The 23178-nt window shown below is 40.6% G+C and overlaps 7 protein-coding genes across 7 annotated transcripts; 4 read left to right on the top strand and 3 right to left on the bottom strand.

Annotated features, from left to right (window-relative positions):
- Window positions 1-857: 857 nt before the first annotated feature.
- PKNH_0923100 (conserved Plasmodium protein, unknown function) lies at window positions 858-2325 on the top strand (the record flags this gene model as incomplete). The annotated part of the gene is made up of 4 exons (XM_002259219.1): window positions 858-918; window positions 1281-1352; window positions 1583-1855; window positions 1991-2325. 4 exons carry the CDS (start codon window positions 858-860, stop codon window positions 2323-2325), a joined length of 741 nt encoding a protein of 246 aa, XP_002259255.1.
- A 1033-nt stretch (window positions 2326-3358) lies between these two features.
- On the bottom strand, window positions 3359-4840 carry PKNH_0923000 (uncharacterized protein; the record flags this gene model as incomplete). Its single annotated transcript, XM_002259218.1, has 1 exon — window positions 3359-4840. One exon carries the CDS (start codon window positions 4838-4840, stop codon window positions 3359-3361), a length of 1482 nt encoding a protein of 493 aa, XP_002259254.1.
- Window positions 4841-5747: 907 nt separating this feature from the next.
- Window positions 5748-7559, top strand: PKNH_0922900 (conserved protein, unknown function; the record flags this gene model as incomplete). Its single annotated transcript, XM_002259217.1, has 7 exons — window positions 5748-6061; window positions 6264-6332; window positions 6498-6594; window positions 6745-6845; window positions 6987-7038; window positions 7157-7228; window positions 7434-7559. The coding sequence occupies 7 exons, from the start codon at window positions 5748-5750 to the stop codon at window positions 7557-7559; spliced, it is 831 nt and encodes a 276-aa protein (XP_002259253.1).
- A 453-nt stretch (window positions 7560-8012) lies between these two features.
- Window positions 8013-9084, bottom strand: PKNH_0922800 (60S ribosomal protein L35, putative; the record flags this gene model as incomplete). The annotated part of the gene is made up of 4 exons (XM_002259216.1): window positions 8013-8073; window positions 8260-8419; window positions 8625-8775; window positions 9082-9084. The coding sequence occupies 4 exons, from the start codon at window positions 9082-9084 to the stop codon at window positions 8013-8015; spliced, it is 375 nt and encodes a 124-aa protein (XP_002259252.1).
- A 2554-nt stretch (window positions 9085-11638) lies between these two features.
- PKNH_0922700 (conserved Plasmodium protein, unknown function) lies at window positions 11639-16426 on the bottom strand (the record flags this gene model as incomplete). Its single annotated transcript, XM_002259215.1, has 1 exon — window positions 11639-16426. The coding sequence occupies one exon, from the start codon at window positions 16424-16426 to the stop codon at window positions 11639-11641; it is 4788 nt and encodes a 1595-aa protein (XP_002259251.1).
- A 3007-nt stretch (window positions 16427-19433) lies between these two features.
- On the top strand, window positions 19434-20554 carry PKNH_0922600 (ribosome biogenesis regulatory protein, putative; the record flags this gene model as incomplete). The annotated part of the gene is made up of 3 exons (XM_002259214.1): window positions 19434-19501; window positions 19653-20150; window positions 20383-20554. 3 exons carry the CDS (start codon window positions 19434-19436, stop codon window positions 20552-20554), a joined length of 738 nt encoding a protein of 245 aa, XP_002259250.1.
- A 1586-nt stretch (window positions 20555-22140) lies between these two features.
- PKNH_0922500 (GrpE protein homolog, mitochondrial, putative) lies at window positions 22141-23175 on the top strand (the record flags this gene model as incomplete). The annotated part of the gene is made up of 2 exons (XM_002259213.1): window positions 22141-23003; window positions 23145-23175. The coding sequence occupies 2 exons, from the start codon at window positions 22141-22143 to the stop codon at window positions 23173-23175; spliced, it is 894 nt and encodes a 297-aa protein (XP_002259249.1).
- Window positions 23176-23178: the final 3 nt, after the last annotated feature.

Below are 23178 nucleotides of genomic sequence, written 5' to 3'. Positions count from 1 at the left end.
TACTCCCTCATTTTTCTTCTCCCGTCTCGGTAAAATTCCCCCGAAAAAAAACTGAAAAAATTACATATGACAAGGTTACACGTTTGGACGAACCCGGGGATAGATAATGCCGAGAGAAATGGCAACAACCGATCTCCAACGGGAATGAGAGAGAGACCGGGGTGAGGCCACATCACCAAGAGGGTACCTTCACACATATGTTCCTTCATGAGCACACGCATCCCACACATGTGGTTTCGAAACATATTCCATGCATCCTCGCACATGCACAGGGACACATAACTAAGCTTTGTTCGTTCTACATGATGTAGAGGTACCAGGAAAACTAAACTACCGCTTGGCAAAAAATACATTTTGTTTCGTACCTTTTTCTGCTCCTTGCTCATTTGTTACATTTGGCATTTTCCTTTTCCTTTTTTTTTTTTTTTTTTTTTTTTTTTTTTTTTTTTTTTTGTTAATAGTTTTATTTTCCCATTTGTTTGCTTTTTTTAAGTTTTATTTATTTTTATTTTATTTTTTTTTTTTTTTCCACTCTGATTTACTTCACCATTTTCCTAATACCTATTTTAACGTCAGTTATATTTTTTCCCCCCTTTTAACATCACCGCTTTTAAAAGAAAAAAATTTTGGCTTGCCATCTCTCCGCGCAAAGGCACCCCACTTGGGCAAAATTGTAGCTACGTAAAAGTAATAAACAGAAAGGGAAAACAGGAGGGGGGCCCACTTTTAACCGATCTATTGCCCGGTGGAACGGCTACGACAGCGAGGCATTTGCGAAGTCCAGGCGGAAGAAGACGACGCGCGAGGAAAGGACGGAGGAACACTTGTTGGCAGTGTTGTTTAGATCGCAAACAGGGATGGTTACCAAGCTGATAAAGTTCATTGTGCTGAGGCCCAGGGGGATTCCCGAAAATTTGGGTAACCCAAGAAGGAGTGATAGAGTGTGATAGCGTTATCGACAACGTTGCCCACATAGGCGAGGGTGCAAACACGAGTAGATACGCCAGTAGATACTTACCCGTGTAAATGGGGAGGTACCTTTGGGAACCATTAACCCAGTTCGCCTACAGTACCTACGGAGAGTAGACGTGAATGGGTCTGCCCCGCACGCTCAGATGGTCAACTGTTGTGTGTGTATATCGCTCGGTTTGAGAGTTCATCTCTTTGTACCGCCTAGCTACGATTTTTTCCTTTCGCTGTTCACACGTTCATACCCTCCTAACGTGGGTGCAATCGAACATGTCATGTATCCTCACCACACTCTTCCACCTGCCCCACAGAACTGGAAGTGAATTGCAGCGAGGTCATAAAAAATGTGAAGGAGAAATTATTTTTGGAAGATCTAAAGAAGGGTGAGTGCTCCAATTGTAAAAGGGGAAAAAAAAAATGTAACCTGTCTTTGTCCTTTTTTTTTTTTTTTTTTTTTTTTTCTGGAAAAGTCCAGTGGAAGCTAGCTATTTGTATTGCCATCCCTTCAGCCTGTGTGCACCCCCTTGAATTTGTTTTTTCATCCCTACGTGGTGAGATATTCTCCCCCCCTCTCACACACACACACATACATACACCATCCCCTTTTTGGCAGAGTTAAACGTTCGGTTCATATACATGGGAAAAATGCTTGATGACAAAAAAAGGTTGGAGGATTATTTAAGTTATTATTACAAGGACTTGACATTTAATGGCAAGCACAATTCATCTGGACATGAAAGTAGGAAGGATGGTCCTGGAGGTGCGAGTGGGATGAGCAGAGATACGAATGTGAAAAATGGCGTCAACTCTTCCAAGGACAACTTCCATAACATTCCTATTACAATTCACGTGAAGATAACGGAAAAGTCAACCTCCTCCGGGAGTGGTAAGTTGCACGAAGGGAAAGAGACATTCATTGTGGAGAAATAATATCGTTTTGAAGCTTCTCCGTTCCCTTCGCTTACGCAAGAACAAATTCCACATTTTTTGTGTCTTTCAATTTGATTTTTCCCTCTCGCAGATCACCTGGACGGAAAGAACATGAACACGACGTTGGCGCAACTCAGCCTGATCATGTTCGTCTCTCTTCTCTGGATGTATCGATACAACTACGCCGAAGCATTCCCCCTTTTCTCCTCCATCGTACTCTGCATTTTTACGGTTATGATTGTGAGTCTTCTTTTCTATACTTATATAATAATGTTTTTTCAAATTCTGCTTAAGGTAATGGTGATAACGTACAACTTGGTAAAGCAGAGCACGGTGCGCGTATTGATCTTCATCAATGAGAGGAAGGCCAAACTGTTTGTAAGGAGAGAAACGATGGGAGGAGGTGCGGCTGTTAAAGAGAATTAATCGTGTGTGCATGTTTCATCCGTGCTTACTGCTTCTGCATCCCCATACGCACGCTTTTTTTTACAATAGAAAACTACTGTCATTTTGATCACTACGCGCGAGGTAGACCGCCTACGCCGCGTATTCTTTTTTTTTTTTTTGTGTGTGCAAATACGTTCGTCTCTACCGATATGCTTATATGAACACGTGCACTCTTGTATGTGTGTTCTTTTTTTTTTTTTTTTTTTTTTTCTGCTTATATTTGTGCTGTTGGATGTGGGCTCGCTCCTGAAGCAATCCCAATGCGGATTTATCTCCCCTTCTCCATGGTAGTTCCAACTAATGGATAATTCGAATGGTTATTTTCCTCGCTCCCCCTCCGCTCCGCTTACCTTTTACAAGGACTACAACATTCCTTAATGTGCGTGAACCGACCTAGGCGCAGCACTAGGGGGGGGAGACATACATATGTGTACTTATATGCGCAAACACGCACATGTGTATAACAATACCCTTTTTTTTCGCGTGTTTGTTTGTGCTTGTTTGTTTTCTCGCCTTTTGGCATATACACCCCCTTCGAAACGACAATGTGCATGTATCTACAGCGTATTCTTGATTAAAAAAAAATAAAAAAACGTTACAAAAGAAGACTCCACCTTTTTTAAAAAAATTGGCATTCAACGTAGACATTCGTAGTGGCGTTGTTATATGTTGAGGGGGAATTGATGGCAAGTCGCTTTCATTTCCAGATTGGTCATGTATTATTTATTTTTTATTTTTTTTATTACACGTGCAGCTGTGCAAGTGGTCGACAAACATTTTACTACCTGCGCTTTTTCACGCGTGGAGTTGAATTAGTCAACGGGAGTTGGAGCGCATGAGAGTGTTGCTCTAAAAAGGCGTGCTCACCACATTATGGGTGGCAAAAAAGGGAAAAGGGTTCCGTTTGTGGGGAGAAAAAAAAGGACAGTGGGGATAGCAGGGCCAACTGAACTGAGTCCACCACGTTGGAAAAAAAAAAAAAATGCTCCACTTGTGTTCGATGTTGGGGCGACTACTGGAAGGCCTGCATGAAGGCAACCAAATTGCGCTCGCGCGCCTGGCGGTTGGCTTCGGCGATGGCCCGGTTGACGCTGTCCGCGGTGTGTTTGGACTCCTCGTCCCGAGGCACGATGCCAGAGATTTCCTCCTCATTAGTGTAGAAACCAAAGCGGTTATTTATAGCAACGTACAATTTGAGGAGTTCTCCGTAGTCTTCTTTATTCAATTTGTTCAAATCAAGTCCACACTTCGAAATGATGGCCTTGACTTTGTTGGCTTCCTCCTTGTGAACCACGAATTGGTTTACATATCCTTCCTTGGTAAGTTCATACTGGGCAAGGATATTTTTAACAAGGGGGTTTTGTTTGTCTAGTTCTTTGACAAAACTTAACTGTTTCTGTACGTGTTTTATTAGGGTGTCGTCTTTCGTAATTCCCTTAATATTGTTGATACTATCATGAAGGATGGAGTTATAAAAGTTGGGGTCGCTCTCCACTTTTTGATATGTCATTTTAAGTATTTCTTGAACAAGGATTTGCTGAAGTGAGTTTTTATACTTGATTTCTGCGTTGTATATTTCGTTCAGTTTTTTTTCCAGCTGATCGTGAATTCTTTTCCTTTCTTCATTTATGTAGGCTCGTCTGTAATTCTTAATGAGTTCACTACAGTATTGTTTGAAGTGCGTGAGGTTGGCACTGCACTCCGTATCCTTCGAGTACAGTTTCAGTTGGTTATATAAAATTTCCTCTGCGGCGAGTTTCTTCTCCTCATTTTGTTCTATCATCAGTTTCTTTTCTTTATTTAAAAAGTTCCAAATGTCTTTATAAAAATGAGAAGCTAGCATGTAGAAGACGGAAAAGAAGGGGATGGTCTTGGATAAAAACCAAGCGTTACTCAACACGACGTTATTTAGGCCAAAGTACAGGAAAACAAATATAAGGCCATATGATGATAGCATATTTTTCTCTTTCAGAAATTTCAAGTGAAATAATTTCTCTGGATTTTCACTCCTCTTTTTCAGGCAAAATTTGTATACATCTTCTTCTTCCAATTTGAACAAGGCGGCAATTTCTGGATAATGGAATTCATAGGTATTTGTAAATGCTAAATCTAGTGCGTTTATTTCTTTTTTCGAGTATCCGTTTACGAACATAACATCTAGTAATTCCTGCTTCGTTAGGTAGATATCCTTTTCTGTTGTGAGTCCACTTTCGCATCTCTTGGCGAACTGTACAAAGTCGTCATTCCGATTTTCCATTGAGGTTATCAACTTTAAGTAACGCAGAAATATGGGAACCTTCTTGGTGAATGTATAGAGTTCATCTTTGCTCGGTTGAGAGAGATACAAGTCGTCATACTTTACATTGCTAATGTGTGGCAGACTTATACGATACTTTGTGTAAACGTACTCCTTCAACATTCCACGGCTGTTGTTCGTGTAGTGCCTCCTGAGGGGGCCCACTTGCCCCCGAATTTTGCCCTTCACACGCAACATCTCGATTCAACCGTGGGGCACACTTACGGGGAGTAACCCCTCACGCAGTATACTTATTTGGAGTGCTCCTATTGGGTGAGCGCCGGCTACTAACGTGTGCGCTACTATGCCCATACATGCGCCTCCTTCCTTCTATCAGCGCTAAGTAACTTAAAGGGATAGAAGATGGGAAGAAAAAAAATTACATTGCTCAACAGGCACGCGCAAGGGAAATCCCTCTTGTTTGCATCTAAATAAGGAGAAGTGCCTCACAAGTCGGCCGACTGGGATTGTATTGCGATTCGTTCTCGCGCCAAATGACACACAAAGGAGGTATGCGGAGGGGGGGGGTGAACGTTTTACCAATAGTCGCGTTGTGTTTCCGGGAAAGATGCGCCCCTTCGCCGCTGTGCTTGGTGATCCTGTTGATTTTTATCAATTTTTGGCCGTAAATACGTGGAGGGATGGGACCTTTTTTGTAATTTTTTTTTTTTTTTTTTTTTTTTTTTTAATTACCCGAGAGTACAGCGGTAGGCACAGCCGTAGGCACAGAGTTGTGCACCGTAGATATACATGCATACATACACCATATACGTGTGCCTCTTTCTTCTCCCTTTTCCGGTTGGCTCAGGATGGGCAAAATTTCCTTGACGCCCTCTACCGCTTTTACCAAAATTATGGAGTTTTTTTTTTTTTTTTTTTTTTTTTTTTTACAAAACAGTTTTCCCTTCCACGGCTAGTTGTGTCACTTTCCCCATGTGTAAATTCACAATGCCACTTTCTGTGTGATGTGCTAATTTGCCATGTCAGCGGGCTCCCCCCTACGTAACAGATCGTTAAGGAGGTCTGGCCAACTGCCAATTGGACTGTGGTAGCTCTTCTTTCCTGTTCCCTTCCGCAGCGTTGTTCCGTTGGTTGGCGCGAAAACATGAAATGCGTTGCGCTCATTCTTGTGTGCATCGCTTTTCACGCCCAGCAGGGAGTGGGACCATTGCGCGTTAAGCGTAGGGGTGTCCCTTCTTGCCCATCATTTGTCCTACACCCAAGAAAACAGAACAGGCGAAACGCCAGCCGAACGAACAGGAGCCACAACTCCAAGGTCTTCTTGTGGGGATACCCCATTTATGACGACTCACCCTTTAAACTCAGGAGGCCCAAAATATACCCTAACTTTGAATATGGAGAACTCAGGAAGTCGCAAGATTTTGACTACGTCATAAGTACCAACATTGCACAGAAGAAGTAGGTCTCTCAGTTGCGTTTGGGAAGGCACCAAAGCATTTTAGCGTTCCCAGTGGTATATTCATATGTACATATACATGTGTATCTACTTTTTTTTCTGCATGTGTTCATAAACTGTGCACTTTTTTTTCTCCATTTTGCCTGACCTGTTCATATCTTTATTTACATTTTTTTTTTTTTTTTTTTTTTTCCCATGAAACAGCTACAAAATCCCCGATGTTGGCTACCTGTACAACGTGGAAGAAATGGGCACTGGAAGAACTGACGACGTGTAAGACAAAAGGAGATCACGGGAGTAGCGCATACGCAGGTGGCGTTACCCAATATATGTGGCGAGTCCAGATTTAGTTTTTTCCTCCTCTTCGTAACTAACCATTTGTTCTCTACACATTTTCACATGATTTTCTCCGCACCGTGCCGCTTCACCCCTTTAAAGGCACACACCAATTGAAATGGTGTTCGGAGAGCGGGACGTCGACCCAAATGAAGTGGAAAAGATTAAGGCCGTTCTCAACATCTTTGACCAGGGAAATGTACACAAAGGATGAAAAAAAATCCAATTAGTTTTCGCACGTTGTGCAGGAAGACGGATTGGTTCCGCTCTTCCGCATTCACAACTGTTGAAATATTGCAAAACCCGTATGACTTTTTTTTTTTTTTTTTTTTTTTTTCTCCGTTTGAAGGGTATGGGAATATGCACCTTAATGGGCGCGAAGCGGGGGCACTTCGCCTTCAAGTACAACGGTTATTTAGGTCATTTTCACGGAATTAAAAATTATTTAAGGTAACAAAGTGCTGCTTTCCCCTATTTGTCCTTTCCCCATTTTTGTTGTACATGTGCATGTACTATTGTTTGTCTAAGTTGCTTATCACCATTTTTTTTTTTTTTTTTTTTTTTTTTCTTCCATTCCCCGTCTCGTCTTAGGTTCCTCATTAACAAGCACTATCCTGGGGCCAAGGTCACCCTAATTAGCGAGGTACGTTGGGTCCACTATCAAGCACCTGCAAGGCGACACGCACATGTGTTCAAATGCTTCACCGTATTTCTTACTCTTTTCTTTCTTTCACACTATTTTACCCTTTTCCCGTATTTAGCACTGGATTGACGCCATCGACGAATCTGTGTGTGTCAGGCATAGCAACATCCCCTTTTCCAAAATAGGACACGTAAACATTGCACACGAGAAAAAGCAAAAAAAAAAAAAAAAAGCAGTGGCCATTCCCCCCATTATTCCCAGTGGGGAAAAGAGCTACTCCTTTTTTATGAAATCTCATGCCCATTATAACGAACGCTTTGTACAACTGAGTTTCCACATCATCATCTACATAATCCTTCCCCCTCTCCCAATTTCATCCCATTCTGTCTGTACAGCAAAGACGCCTTGTTTTTAACAAGTACGATTATATTTACGAGAATGACAAGAACAAACGTATATATAAGGCGGAAAATCGAAGCAATGTTTGGGCCTTCCACGATGACCCACAGATGTTAACCTAGTGGAAGGCACCTACCGAACGTAGCAGTTGATGTAGCTGAGGATTGAATAACCCCTCATAGTGATAACACCGATCACTCAAACAGTTGATCACCATTTTTTTTTTTTTTTTTTTTTTTTTTTTTGTGTTGTGAAACATTCACTTTTGTATGTACACACATACGAGTTTGACTTGCTCGTGGATACATTTCCCCACCGAAAAAAAAAATTAACCACCTATCTAAAGTTATGTTACTATGTGCGCAGTTCAACGATATGTCCATCAATTCTCCATTTGATTTAGATCGAGTTCTTTTTTTACACGTTACATAGTTCCAAAGTGAAAAAAAAAAAAAAAAAAAAAATACACCGCATGTATAACAGAGAGAAAGGGGCATAAAAGGTTAACAACAAGAGTGTATGGGAAAATAAACTTTTGTCGTTAAAAAAAGGAGGCCTTCATAAGGAACATTCGTTTATGCTTTTTGGACTAGGAGGTACTTTCTCTTCGGGAAGTTCTGTAATTTCTTTTGCGTTCTGCCAGATGGAAAAAAAAAAAAAAATAAAATAAAATATGGGGATACAAAATTTTCACTACTTGCACAAATACAGGTGAAACATTACACGAAGGTGTGTTCCTCCCTATGGAATGGCAAACATAAACTGTGTCGCAACACTTTTTTTTTTTTCTTTTCTCTCCTCATTTTTGTAAGACTTCCTCACCTTAATGTCACGGCGGCCTTCTGCTTGGGGGTTAACTCCAGTCTCTTGGCTTTCGTTAATTTCTTCCTCAAGTTGTAAGGCTTGAATTTTTTATTTTTGTATTTTTTTCTCAGTTCCATTTTTCTTTTCTGGTTGTAGACCGTCAGGACACGAGCGATGTCTTTGGGGATAGGAAAGGGGTGGGTTGATAAAATAGTTAAATGAGTGTTTGCAGTTATGTGTTTGATGTAGTGTGGATGGGAAAACAACAACAAAGCAGGAAGGAGGCCTCCACAAAGAGTTCCCGATTAGTCGTCTTCACAAGAAAAAGGACAGGGTATATAGCCAACTAGGGCAAATGGGTGTCGCCATCCGAAAAAACTTACTCTTTCTAACACTGCATATTTTGGAGTTCTTCGCTGAGTTTCCTATGGCTTTGCTGATGCGTAGGCCACTTAGCTCCTTCTTGTAATCATCCAACTTATCTAGGAGCTCCTTCTTCTTGAGGGGTCTCAATTGAAACGCTTTAATGTTACTCTGCGACGGGGAGGGGTAAAAAAAGGAGGGGGTTAGCGATGATCACGTGTGGTGATATGGAGAAACGTGGCAACGAAGCACATTCTCCTCTGCGTAAGGAGCTCTTTTTTTTTTTTTTTTTTTTTTTTTTTTTTTTTTTTTGGCGCTTCTCCCAAGGCTCCCAACTTTTATATTGCTATAGTATAGTTTGCCTTCTGGGGGAGTCAGTATTTCTCTGTTCATTTCCAGCCCTATCCATATCAGTCCATTATAATCCCAATCTATGGAGAATTAAGAAAATAAAAATTTCCATTTTCTTCTTTTTACCATTTTGCCAAAGTGAACGGAGATGTAATAAATGTGCTTTTGTGGTTTGGTTTCCTTGGGGAGGATATTTCCTTCTTCACTGAGGTAGCTAAATGAAGCGGTGGGTTTAAGTAAAGTTCGTTTTGTTGTCAGTAAGGGAATTAATAAAATAACTTCTCGCCTGCTCTGCGATTACGCTTTTTTTTTTTTTTTTTTTTTTTTCTGTTGAATGGAAAAATGGAACAACGGAAAGGGAGTTCCTTCGATGATCACAAACTCTTAGGGTTCCTTCGCATGCGTTGCGTACGCGCTACTTTCGCGTGCGTTGTTTCAACACGTTGGTTCAATACATCGGTTGCATTATTACTATTTAGTGTTTTTTTTCTTTTTCTTTTTTTTTTTTTGCGGTTTATCGCTTCGCATTTTTTTTCTTTTTTTCCCCCTATGCGGAGTTTGTAGCACTCAGCCGATATTTTTTAATATGCGCGAAAAAAAAAAAAAAGCTCGACCGATGCGAAATTTAAATTAATACGTTTTTTTCTTTCCTTCCAGTCGCGGGGCACGTGGGCATACGCGGATCTTGCAAACGGTTCAGTCCGCGTGCCGAGTTGGGGGCAATACCCCCCTTTCATCCCTTTGGGGATGATCGTCGCCCCGGGGCCTACCATCCACCCTCTTGGCGAGAGAATTCCTACGCTTAGCATAAGGTATATATATATTATTTTGTTACATATGTACGTATATGTATAGATATAAATGCATAGGCGCGGCGTCACAGGGAATCCCTACATCCTTTTTTTTTTTTTTTTTTTTTTTTTTTTTTTTTACCCTTTAAAAAATTATACTTGCAAGTTGCGCAAAAATGAGTGAAAATTTCCCACCCCCCCTTTTTTTTTTTTCTACGGCCTAGAAATGTACGACTTTCGAAAAATAAAAAAATGCTCCATACGGGGGGGGAAGTATACCTTTCGAAATGCATAGAAAAAATAAAAAAAAAAAAAAAAATAACATTTACGTGATCGTACGAATCCTGTTCGAGAGACACTTCACACCACGTATACTAAACCAAGTGCCTAACGAATTTGTTCAACAAAATTGTTAATGATCAAAGGTATAGGATGTAGGAGTACCAAGTTAGGGTCACATTACTTATGGTTACATACCTCACGCCCCTGTGTAGGAAAAAGAAAAGGGGGGATATAACTTTTTGGTGATTGTCTGCAGGTGCTGTATTAGGTCCACATGAGAAGGGGATAATTGATGCACATGATAGGTGAAGCATCCATCATTAGGTCCACCGGATATAGTTCTTTTTGTAGTATTTATCCATACATAAGGAGGGTAGTTCATGCCTTCATCGATTTTGCATACCCCTCTCTCCCCCTAAAATCAAGGCAAGTGTACACCCCCACCCAGATCGCATCCCATTTTACGCGGTAATATCCAAATGCAGAGTCACGAAAAGGAACAGTCGGTTGGGCCTCTGCTTTATGCTAATCCCCCCCCCCCCCCCTTCTGAAACCCTGTCTGTAGATGGAGCTATTCTCCACTCGAAAGGTAAAGCGCTGATATTTTGACGCGACGAAACATTTAAACAAGTTTTAATTTGAGCAACGTACGCAGTGCTCACGTGGAAATAAATAATGAATAAAAAAATAATGAATAAAAAAATAATGAATAAAAAAAAAAAAAAAAAATACACCATATTTTAGTGTGACAAATAATACAACCAGCGTATCGTGCAGCGGGGATGTTTTAAAAAAAATTAAAAAAAATTTTGAAAATTTAAGAATTCTGGAGGAAGCGGATTTTATTCAGATATGCATGTATACATCACATAGACACAGGTGTATGGATGAGTCCTCAGGATTTTTACCTTCCGGCACACGGGTATTCATGCCTCCCCTGTGGACGACTGCTACACCATGTGCATTGATTCTCGAACCTTAATATTGATAAATGATAAGAATCACTTGGTGGTAGGCTAAAAAATAAAAAAGCGAAATGGCGAGCTCGCCAAGGGAAAATTATCTAAAAAACTGACTTAACATTTCGTCAACATCCATCGGCCCTACATGTGTTGATTCGACCTCCAGGGGTAGGATGGCAATATGCTACCCGTCTGAACAGGGACTCGTTGTTTTTCCCCCTCCTCAAGAACCTTTTTATTTCGTTGTACGTTTTGGGATACACTACATATAACCATATACACATGTACGTTTAAAAAGAAATTTTTTTTGTATTGCTTTTTTCTGTATTTTTTTTGTAAAAATTAGAGTACGCACGGGGCGTGAATTTTTTGCGGAAACCCAAATGGGTCGAGAGCTTTCTTGGGTGAGGCACTCCTTTTAGTGGGGGCTCGGTTGTTCTATACTTCTGGTGGTGCACACTATACTACGGACCTAACTGCTTCAGCAGTGGACTGTAGGCTCACCTTGTTATATATTTTCCCATCCTGCAGAAAGAGGGATGGTCTCAGACTTAAAGGTACACACATTTGTTAGATTCTACATGTACAGCGTTCTTGATTTCGTTCCAAACGAGGGATATACTTTTCCATCACATCGGTTCTACCGTTTCATGCACCATTTTCTACCTGGATGTAAAAGCTCTCATCACATTCTTCCGTCTCCATTTCTAAGCGTTGCTTGGTTCTTAATTCTTCCAACGTTTTCAGCGAGCTCTCCTTGTCCAGTTGGCAACCCTGTTCATTTTCACAAGATACCTTCCTCGATGACACATTCAAATCTGTGAAGTCGGAGTTTGTCGATTCGTTATCATTGCTACCATGGTCAGGTACTTGATACTCCTCGCTCCTATCTTCAACAAGAATTTCATTCGCACTTCTTCTCAACTCACTCATATCCTCCTTCTCCTGGGGGCCACTCTCCTCATTGTTGCACACCCCCTCTATGGCAGGGACATCCTCTTCATTCATCTCTTCAACCACTTCTTCATTCACCTCCTCATTCACTTTTTCATTCACCTCTTCAACCACTTTTTCATTCACCTCTTCAACCACTTCTTCATTCACCTCCTCATTCACTTTTTCATTCACCTCTTCAACCACTTCTTCATTCACCTCCTCATTCACTTTTTCATTCACCTCTTCAACCACTTCTTCATTCACTTCTTCAACCACTTCTTCATTCACCTCTTCAACCACTTTTTCATTCACTTCTTCAAACACTTCTTCATTCACCTCTTCAACCACTTCTTCATTCACCTCCTCAACCACTTTTTCATTCACCTCTTCAACCACTTCTTCATTCACTTCTTCAAACACTTCTTCATTCACCTCTTCAACCACTTTTTCATTCACCTCATCATTCACTTCTTCATTCACCACCTCAAGCACTTTTTTATCCTCTCCTTCCTTTTCGTCCTCTTCTACTGCTGCCTTTACTTCCTCCTTTACATCCTCCTTAACATCATGCATTACATCATCCTTTACGCCCTCTGTTACTTCCTCCTTTACTTCTTCTTTCACCTCAACCACCTCTTCTGTCACATCCTCAGCCACTACATTTACATCCTCATTCACTTCTTCTTTTTCTTCCTTTATCTCTTCCTTCCTTTCATTCACTTCTTCCGTCACCTCCTCATCCACTACATCGACTTTCTCATCCACTACATCCACTTTCTCATCCACTTCTTCATTCACTTCTTCCTTTACTTCTTCCACTTCTTTTTCTTTCTCTTCTTCTTTTTCTTCCTTCCTTTCATTCACTTCTTCCGTCACTTTTTCCTTTACCTCCTCACTGCGACTCAGTTTTCCGGTAACCTTCTTTTCGAGCTTCAATAGCATGTCATTTTCAAACTCTGGGATGAATATTTTTTTTTTCTTTCTTTTTATTTTCTGCGTGCCTTTGTTTTTTTTTCCTTGGGCCAAGCTCTTCGATTGGGTTGGCACCGATACATGGTTCTCCTCTATCACTCCTCCATGCGCTCCCTTTCCCTGGTCCACCTGGTCCACCTGGTCCACCTTGTCCACCTCGTCCATCTGGTCCACCTTGTCCACCTTGTCTTCTCCCTCCTCCTTCACCTCTTCGGGCGCTTCTATTTCTTTCAGTTCAACTACAACTTCTTCTGCGTCCTGTTCCTTGTCCCCGATCTGATCGTCTTCCTTGTCCTCCTTCGCAAGGCTCTCCCCCTTTTCGTCAATTTCAATAGAAACTTCCTCTTCACCCCTGATTTCCTCCACTCTAACCGCCTCCTCTTCCCTCGCTGCGGTTCCCTCTTCTATAAGTTCTTTCAGCACAACATTCACTTCGGCGTCTTCTGCCACCATGTCTGTAAAAGGTTCCTCCGACACCTCTTTGTTTATATCCTCTATCTGGTCTGACTGCACCTCCCCGGCTTGTGGATTCTCCTCCTGTTCCTCCTTATTTCCCCCCTTTTCTGCAACAATCAGCGATTCTTCGTTAGCATCTTTCTGTTCGCTCGTTGACGCGCTCTCACTCACTGATTCTTCCACTACTGGACTCTCCTCCAAGATTGGTACCACAGGGGGGGTTTTCTCCTTTACCGTGGAATTCACACCGCCCACGCATTCGTCTTTCTTTAACCTTTTGTTTACATTTTCTTCCTTACCCTCCTGGGCATTTTTCCTTTTACTCTTTAGTGTATCCATACCCTTGGAGAGTTCACCTCCCGGATGGTAGGCACCGCTCAGCTTATCTCCTTCCTTCCTTTCTGTGAGTTCCTTCTGATCGGCATTTTTATAGCTACCCTCTTGAACCCTTTTTAAATTACCGTCCATGCCCTCCTTGCTATATTTTCTCTTCATCTTTGCCTTCTTTTCTTCTTTCCTATTTTCCGTATTGCCTCTCCTTTTAATGTTTTTCAACTTGGTCTTTTTAATTTCTCCCTTGTCAATCGAACTCCCTTGTAGACATTCCATCTGCAATGGAAGTAGTACTACCTTTTCCTTACTTCTGTTCTTATCTTCCTTATCTAAATTCTCCCCCCTTCCTTTGAAGGTATAACTTACGTTGGAGAGTTTTTCCTCTTGTTCCTCATCCGTAATGTCAATGGTCATATTATATTTAGAAATATCCTTCGAAATGGATAATAACTTTTCTATTTTACTGTAATGTGAGGAATTAAATTCGTCTTCTTCGTTTGAATCTCCGTCCTTTGTATCTTCTTCTTCTTCCTCTATCATCTCGTCCTCAACGTTCCTATCAACCTTTCCATCAATGTTCGTATCCTTTTTATTAATCTGCTTGTATAGTCTGTCCAGTTCGTCGCTTTTGTGGTTCCTTCTTCCCTTTTGGCTGTTCATTTTTATCTTTTCTCGTTTTCCCCTATGGTCCATTTTTTTTCTCCTTTTTCTTTTTTCTGCTCCTTGTTCCTCCTGCTCCAATTCCGACTCCTCCTCCAGCTCCTCTATATTGTATATTTCCTGCATATTAAGTAATTTTTCTAGCCCTGCCGCCTCTACTGGAAGAACAGGCACTAGTGGTATTATGGGTATTACTGATTCTTCGTTCCATTGTTCCTCTCCTTGATCCAATTTGTTCTCTTTTCCTCCTTTCACTGCATCCCCTGATTTTTTCTTCTGTGCTTCTTCCCATTGTGGGCGCACATCCTTCAACTCCATTGTACTACGGTTTCTCCTTTTTCCACCAACTGAATTAGGGTTAGCCTCTTCCTTAGATTTCCTAACGCCCTGATCGTTCATTTTGACGTTGCCTTTCTTCACTAAATGGACATCTCCCTCAGCGTTCTCTGGGGAGAGAGGTTTGATTCCCCTCAGTTCGGTTAGGTTCGCCTCGTCTTTCTTCCCACCTTTGTCTAGGCTTTCATCTTTCATTAAGTTCGTCCGTTTCGTTTTGTTCCCTATTTGCTCCTTTCGGTTCCCCCCTTCGACCTGGTCCCTCTTTTTCTCCTTCTTGGATATCTCGACTGGACAACTTGCCCTCGCCTGCTCACCCTCGGGCATCGCTCCCTCGAAGGTGTGCAAATATCCTGTTTTGGTTTTATGAGATTCGTAAATTTCGCTAAACTCTAAATCTTCCAGCTCATCATTCGTGGAGTCCTCCCCAATGCCCCTTATCGATACGCTCTTGTTATCGAAGTCGTACTCGTCCCCATCGTCGTCGTCGTCCTGCTCCTCCTCCTCCTCCTCATCTTCTTCATCATCACTATTTTCATCATTATAACTTTCATAATTATCATCGTCCAGAATCTCTTCTTCTTCGTCATCCCCTTCACCGTAGAACGCATCCTCTTCATCCGCATCAATGTCTATCCCCTCGAGTGAGTCCACTTTTACCCCTTGGTCCCTAACAGGGTGAGAATCTCCCATGAAAGAATAATGGGCGTTTGTCCGTTTCCCTCCTCTCATTTCCTTTTTTTTATTCATTAAAAAATTATACGTGTCATTCGTGATATTCAGTTTGTTTATTATTGCATTTTTGTCGTTTAGTTGTTCATTTAGGTCGTCTATCACAATGTAAATGTTATTATCGTCAATTACTATGTGGTCTTTTTTATTTTTACTCTTACGGTTTCCATGGTGTTCTTTTACGTGTGTCATATTTCCTTTTTTCACTTTTTCTTCCTTCCTCACGTTTTTCTCACTTTTACCAATTTTCGCACCTTTCGCACTATTGTCACTTTTTACACCCTTTTGAACTTCACCCATTTTATCCAAAGAGTGACTTTTGTTGTTCCTTCCGCGACTGCTTGGAGCGCCTCTTCTTCTTCGCGTACTTCCCCTACTGGCGTGTCTGTTTTCATTGTTACTTACTTCTTCTGCGCTACTTACTTCTTCTACGCTATTTGCTCCTTCCGCGTTACTTGCTCCTTCTTCACTACTTCCTCCTCGTTTTTTACTTAATCCTTGGAGCAAGGTGGATAAACTTTCTTCCTCCCTCATGTCGTCCTGTAAGACCAAGTCCCCTGTGGAGAGTGTTTTTCTTTCGTTTGTTCTTCTGCTCCTATTGTGTGTTACTTGTTTATTACTAGTTCTTCCTCTCGGGTGCGTATCCTCCTTAGTGGGACCACGACCATGGCTATGCTCCTTTTTTTCCTTTTCTGTCAAGGTTCTATTTATGTTTGGCTCATTATGCTTGAGTACAGTGCTCCGACTTCTGTCCTCGTTGTTTTTTTTCTCCTTCAAGGAGTTTTTATCCGATGTTTTTTTTAAAAAACTTGCTATCTCCTTAACCTTTTCTATATCCTCCATAAGGATGTTTTTCCTTCCTTCATTATTTATTTCTTTCAATATTTTTAACTTATCAATGTGTCTTACATTTGTTCGTGACTGCTTCATTGTGGCTACTGCATTCTTTTTCAAAACGCTTCCATGGGATATGGCTCTATCTTTGGCGCCGCCCTTCCTTCTTTTCGTTTGCATTTTGTTGATCCGATGGTTTACTGGATGATGTGCTTCTTTTTCTTCTCCGCAGGGTAAAGCGAAGAGGTTTTTTTTTTTTTTTTTTTTTTTTTTTTTTTTTTTTTTATTATTATTGCCTTCAGTTTGCTGGTCGCCTTTAACAAAATTGTTCCGCACTGTTCGTATAACCAGATTGACGTATTTTTCTTTTTTTCATCTTCTGGATTTTTTTTCTCCCTCTTATTTTCCGTATCTCCTCGTAGCGTCGAATTCAATTTTTCTCGATTTTCATAAAATCATCAGTAATTATACATGTGCGTGTTCGAAAAAAAAAAAAAAAAAAAAAAAAAAAGTACATGTATGCATAAGAAATATATATGTGAATAAGGCGAAGGGTGTAATAAACAACTATTTTTTTTTTTTTTTTTTTTTTTTTTTTTTTTTCCCTTTTTTTCACCTGAACTGTGCAGGTGAAATGCGGAGGAGATATTTCTCTTGACGATAATGAGTATTTCCTTTTTACACACATACGGGGGAGTTAGTACATGTGAAATAAACTGTGCGGTATGCACTACGTGGTAACCTCACGTTCGCGCAAGCACGACGGGTGTATTATAATTTCGACCTGTCGAAAGTTCATTAGTTTTCCTGTTTCCGCAAGACTGGCGCAAAAAAAAAAAAAAAAAAAAAAAAATTATTGTTAGGATATTGCAATAAACTTGCAGATAGATGCACACACAAAACTTCCTTTGCTACACATGCGTTGATGAAAATAAAGAAGGGGGAATTTTCTGCTCGCGAGGAAGGTGTTAATAATAATTGGCTTGTATTATTCTGTCGACTTTGAAATTTGCTAAAAGTTTAAAAATATGAACACCATATCAGGGGTGAGCCATTGCTCAAGGGTTGAACAAAAATATATGTTCCTTTTTTGCCCGGTGATGGATCATTCCTTCGCGCAGAAGAAGGGTGCAGTAAAAGCAGGTACAATGGGGGAAATGGAAAAAAAAGGAAACGAATGCTCCGATGTGTCCAACCAGGAGTTAAATAAAATGTCTGCTCCTCCGTCATGAATGGAACAAATTAAGAGAAAGGGTAAAAGTATGTGAAATGCAAATTCACACGCACAGTGTACTTCATGCCTCAAGTTAGTGGACTCAATTGAATTCTTTTCAAAAAAATATGCCTGGCAATGCTTGGCATGTCCACTCTGCGTAGCAGTTGGATACATACATTAAATATACGCATAATTACGTTGGGCTATTCAGTGCATATGTACATGTCTATGTGACACTTTTCCGCGTCTGCATATTTTCGCCTCCCTTTGAACTTTTTTTTTTTTTTTTTTTTTTTTCTCCTACTAAATTGATTTTGAAGTAGAAAAGCAATTTTATGAATAAGCCAGCTCTGTGCATACATGTTTCTTATGGGAAGTCTCAACCGGACAATCCCGTATTTGGCTCGTCCACTCATCCTTCCATTCATTTGGTCAATCTGTCAGTCAGTTGCGGGCCATTTCCAGGCGAGGAGCGACATTCGCCTGAACCTGTAGGATACACACCTTTGCATAATTTTGGCGTCATCGTTCTTTTTTTCGGCTTTAACAAAACATATATTAACACCTTCCGCTGTCGGGAGGACTGAATTACCCACGCATGTTTCAGGCATTTTGAAGGTGTCCACAAATGGGACATTGGAGAGATATCCCCTCCCGTTATATGATTTCAGAAATTATGCGGATTTGCAACGTTGTGAGGAAAGGTACGCAAGGATTGTGCATCCTGAGGGGGCTTAATATAGTACGTTGAAATGTTGTGTGGTGTAACGGTAGAGGGTCGCGTATCGGTTGATCAGATCAAAGATTTTATTATCCCTCTGAATAACTCCATCAAATAACGTATGTTACGGTGAAGTGCAAAAAAAGGTATCAGGATGTAGAGATGGGGAAGGGGAAATTAATTTTATCAAAATGTTCTGTTCTATGCAGAGATTTCTGCACACCTGGGGGGTCCAATCCAAATACAGCACGATATATATACAGGGTACAAATCAACAACATATATATAATGGGGCACTGAATAGGGCAGCGGCGTGTGCAGGGATCCTCCTTAGAGGAGTGCACAGAGTTAAGGTTATATAGTTAAAGACCATGGTGGGAGGTAAGTACGGTGGGGCAAGGGGGAGCAGGATGGATCTGACACGTGCTCATAACTAGCCCTTAAGAGGACGCACTACCCCCTCTTGGTAAAGGTAACAATTTTTCTTCTTCACACTTTAGCAATATTGTCCGTAACGTGAGGTGCCGCCTTTGATTTTCTCCTCATCAAAGGGATCAATGCGGAAAAGGACAAATCACTTCAGCTGACAGAATCGAATCCATCATGCGACATGGTGATATTCTTTTGAGTAATGCCGAAAAGGGGAACTGCAAAAAAAGGAGGAGAAATGAGGAGCAGGCATCCCTGATGGTACACGTGAACCCCTAAACGAAAAAAAAATATATATATATATATAACTCTACCCAGATGTAGGGGCTCCAGAAAAGAGCGTCCCCCCTCTATGTCGTAATTAAATTGTATATAACCAATTAAGCAAGATAAAGGATGCAGCGCTTGGAAAAAAAAAAAAAAAAAAAAAAAAAAAGAAGGGGGAAAGCGCAAGATGTAATTATCATACAAAAGTGTATACATACGTTATATACTTCTATGCAATGTGAATTGCTGCATATGGTACGTAGCCCCGTGGGGGACGCAAAAGCTACCTGGTTGCGTTACGTTCCAGTCGTGAGCACGCCGTTCGCCTTTTTTTTTTTTTTTTTTTTTTTTTTTATTCCCTTTGTTTTTTCTTGGTTACCAATTTTTTTTAAAAAAAAAAAAGAAAAAGAAAAAAAATACATAAGAGTAACATTTGCTACATCCCTATCATTCGCGCTGTAACCTCCTACTTGGTTCATTTCCCTTTTTTTTATTTTCATTTTTTATATATTAATTCTGTTAACCATATTTTTCGCCATTAAGAAAAAGGCAAAATGAGTATAGAATTTTGTTCGCAGCACCTGTTGGCCTATGACAACTCTATAATCCCCTCGGAAAATGAGTAACGCTCAGGGAGATGCAACTGCGTGGCGGCAGTTAAGGAGAGTCACTACAAACGTGATGAACTGCCTTCAACGCGGTGACTACACTATAGATCCCCTTTCACATGAGACACTGTATTTTCCTCCCCCGCCCCCATTCCCAATATGCAGCATAAAATCCAGGGCGCAAGAAAACCTGAAGTACATTGTCCAGTGTATGGAGGCCCTCAAGAGCGGAAAAGACGACTTTGGAGATCCCTCGTACCAGATGACTAAAATAAACCACTTCAACATACCTAGGTACTCCAAAATCCCTAAAGAGAAAAAAAATACAAAATGGGAAAACTTTGCGAAAAAAAAAATGATGAAAAAGAATAAAAGTGGATTGATTTACGACAAAAATACCAAAGGGTGGGTCAGACGATTCCAGAAAAAGCAAATAAAAATAAATGAAGAAAATGCAAGCTTCGTTCATGAATACAAACCCAGTGACAACATATATGAAGATCCTTTTGAGAGAATGGAAGAGGAGAAGGAAATTAAAAAAATGAAACAAAAAATGAGGGAAATGAAAAATAAATTTCAGCAGGAGGGTATATCCACGGAGGACATCAAGTACATTGCTCGTCAGAAGAAGAAGAGGGATAATCTCATAGACAATTTAAAAACGTAAGAAACGGAGCGGTACCCAGTAGCGGTATCTTCATACATACCAGTACTTCAGCATCCCGCTTAATTACTGGCATGTAGGATGGATCAGACGTATAAGACGATGAGCCATCTCTCCCTCATGAATCCTCCATTCGATGGTTTCCACCCCACGGAGATGTACTTGCATGCCTTCAACAAGTGTGGAATCTCCATATTCATTACTATCCCATTTTTCTTGCAACCCCTGCAGGGCCCAAATTTCCTCCTCTACGTTTGGGCGACAAGACAAGAAATTGAAAAAGGAAAAAAAAATGAAAGTGAAGAATAATGCCATAATGAAGCAGAAGTGCGAAAAGCGCTTAGTCAAGGACGAAATTAAGCAAAATAATAAGCTGGCCTCCATTGTTTTGAAATCCCTTTAAGAGGGGAGAAAATACATGGGGCCAATTTTCAAGGAAAATTTCGCTCCTTCTTCGATTCATTTGCGGGTACAACTTTCGTATGACCCTCTTTGTGAAGAATAATTTGAACGCATCGCATATCTGTCATAGGTAAGGATGTCCTTCAGAGGGGGGTCCCAATTTGCAAAGCCTCGGATTCAAACACTGCACGTAGATAGGTTCGTGTAGTTATAATTAAGACGATACTATTTATTATTATTTTTTTTTTTTCTTTTTTTTAATTAAGTGGAAAGCCATTCTCATCATTTTTATTTGCCTAATTTCCCCTCCAACTGATTTTTTTTTTTTTTTTTTTTTTTTTTGTCCCTTCTGCGCGTGTGTTAACCATTCCTGACACATGCTTCTTTCACCATTCGTGTCGCGTACTGTTGCGCGCCCCCCAAAAAAAACAAGTAGTCGCGGTAGTAACCGTTACCCTCCAATTTAAGTTTGCACGTATATTGCTCTGGTTATTACATGTCATCCGTGGCTCAGATTAAAAGAAAGAAAAAAATTATGCATACCCTTCACCCCATAAGTGGAGAAACCAAACGTGTATATTTCGAGTAGTTGCTCCTTATTGTCACTGTCCAAGTGGTAAAAATGGAAACCGCACGGATAAGACGAGATAGTCCACTTGTGTAGACTTTCATCCGTTGGATGTGTCCCTCCGTTATGGGAAGTTTCAACAAGTAGTAAATCTTCTTTCTTTTTATTTTCCTCACTTTATTGTTTATGGCATATATGAGGTGACACTGCGAATGGGGAAAATTCCGCCAAGGCTACAAAAGCCGACGTTGCACAGGTTGGCCATTATAAAACGTCGTAACCACGGGGAGAGCAATTATGTGTGTTGGTTTCGCAGGTTCTGCGATTAGGGTTGATTGCCATTCAGGTATACACCGCTACAATGGTGCACAGGAAAATTTACGGTGGAAGGCATTATCGTGGGCATCCCTTCATAGTAGTTGCAAAAACATTTCTAAGGAACACCTTTTCGTGGTCACCTCAATAATTGGGGGTGCATCAGTCAGGGTGATTTTTCCCAATTGTTATATTCTGCATCAATACACAATTAAGAAGGATGTGTTTTCCCTCTCTTTTTTTTTTTTTTTTTTTTATTTGTTCCATGCAGAAGTTTAAAAAAGGTGAGAGAAGCGTTCTGCTCGAAAAAAAAAATTGCAGTGCACTCGCCGCCCTCTCATATGGTTTCTACACTGTTTTTACTGCTTTTCCCCGTTTGGCCACTTCAGCATTTCTCCTCCTTCTTCAACCCTGTCGAGCAATTGCGCAGAAAAGGAGTTCAGCGTTGTTGTATGTTATAGAGGTTTTCGCCGAATAGCCACGAGGGTAAAAATTACCTGACCTTTGAAAAAAAAAAAAAAAAAAAAAAAGAAAAAATAGCTAGCTCGTTCAGAATATTCTGCCATTCTTCTGAAATTCGCTGCAAATTCTTTGCAAATTCTTTATGAACAGTTAGAATATATATATATATTTTTTTTTTTTTTGCGAACCTTTTAAGGAACAGTTTGCAGAACGCATATCCTAGGCTTTAATAATTACGCAGTATGAAGTATGCACATTTTTTTTTGAGGCGGGGGGTAAGTTGTAGGTCCCCTTTGAATACTTGCGCGATACAGAGAGCGACATTTAGAAGGTACTACTTCGCCAACGTATCCCCAAATGAGATTTGCGGGAAGGTGGTGCAGGGGCGCCTTTTCACCAGCAAGGCGGGCATGTCTGACGGTGGCGCCAGCAGGGGCATGGAAGAACAAAATGGAAGCAACGGAAATGACGGAATTGAGGGAAACGGGAAGAATGAGGGAAACAGGAAGAATGAGGGAAATGGAGAAAAAGATCAAGACGGCCAAAACAGTCAGTCAAATCAACAGAGCAAAGGCGCGGAGGGGACAGAAGAGAGCAAAGAACAAATGAAGGAAATTAATTACGAAAAATTGAGCAAGGCAGATTTAATTAACGAAATTAGAAAAACAAAAAGAGACATAGAAGAGAAAATGGTGGACAATAAAATATTAAAGGAAAAGTATTTGTCCGTATTGGCAGAAAATGAAAACATAAGACACAGATATGTGAAGGAAATCGAAAATAGCAAGCTCTACTGCATTAGCAATTTTGCAAAATCCCTGCTGGACGTTGCGGATAATTTGTCCCTAGCTATTAAAAACATCAACGAAGAATCTCTCAAGCAGAATGAAGAAATAAGCAACATATACAAAGGCATACAAATGACGGAGACTATACTACATAATATTTTTAATAAATACGGAATTGATAAATATGATCCGATTAATGAGAAATTCAACCCCCTCTTCCACGAGGCGCTCTTCGAAATTAATGATAGCACCAAAGAGAAAGGAACTGTCGCGACAGTTGTGCAACAGGGCTATAAGATAAAGGATCGCATCTTGAGGTACACCTCCTTTTGGCTATCATCGATGTTTTACCGATTTTGTTATAGAGTCTTCTTATCCGTGCCCCTGTTCTTCCTACCTCACATTCGACGATTACATATTTTTACACACCTTTCATTTTTTTTCCTTCCCCCTCGCAGAGCTGCCAAGGTCGGAGTTGTTAAGAATTGATCC

The sequence above is a fragment of the Plasmodium knowlesi genome, assembly GCF_000006355.2.
Source record: "Plasmodium knowlesi strain H genome assembly, chromosome: 9".
In the NCBI taxonomy this organism is placed as follows: domain Eukaryota; phylum Apicomplexa; class Aconoidasida; order Haemosporida; family Plasmodiidae; genus Plasmodium; species Plasmodium knowlesi.
Note: the sequence above shows the minus strand (reverse complement) of the source record. Positions and strands in the feature narration are given on the sequence as shown.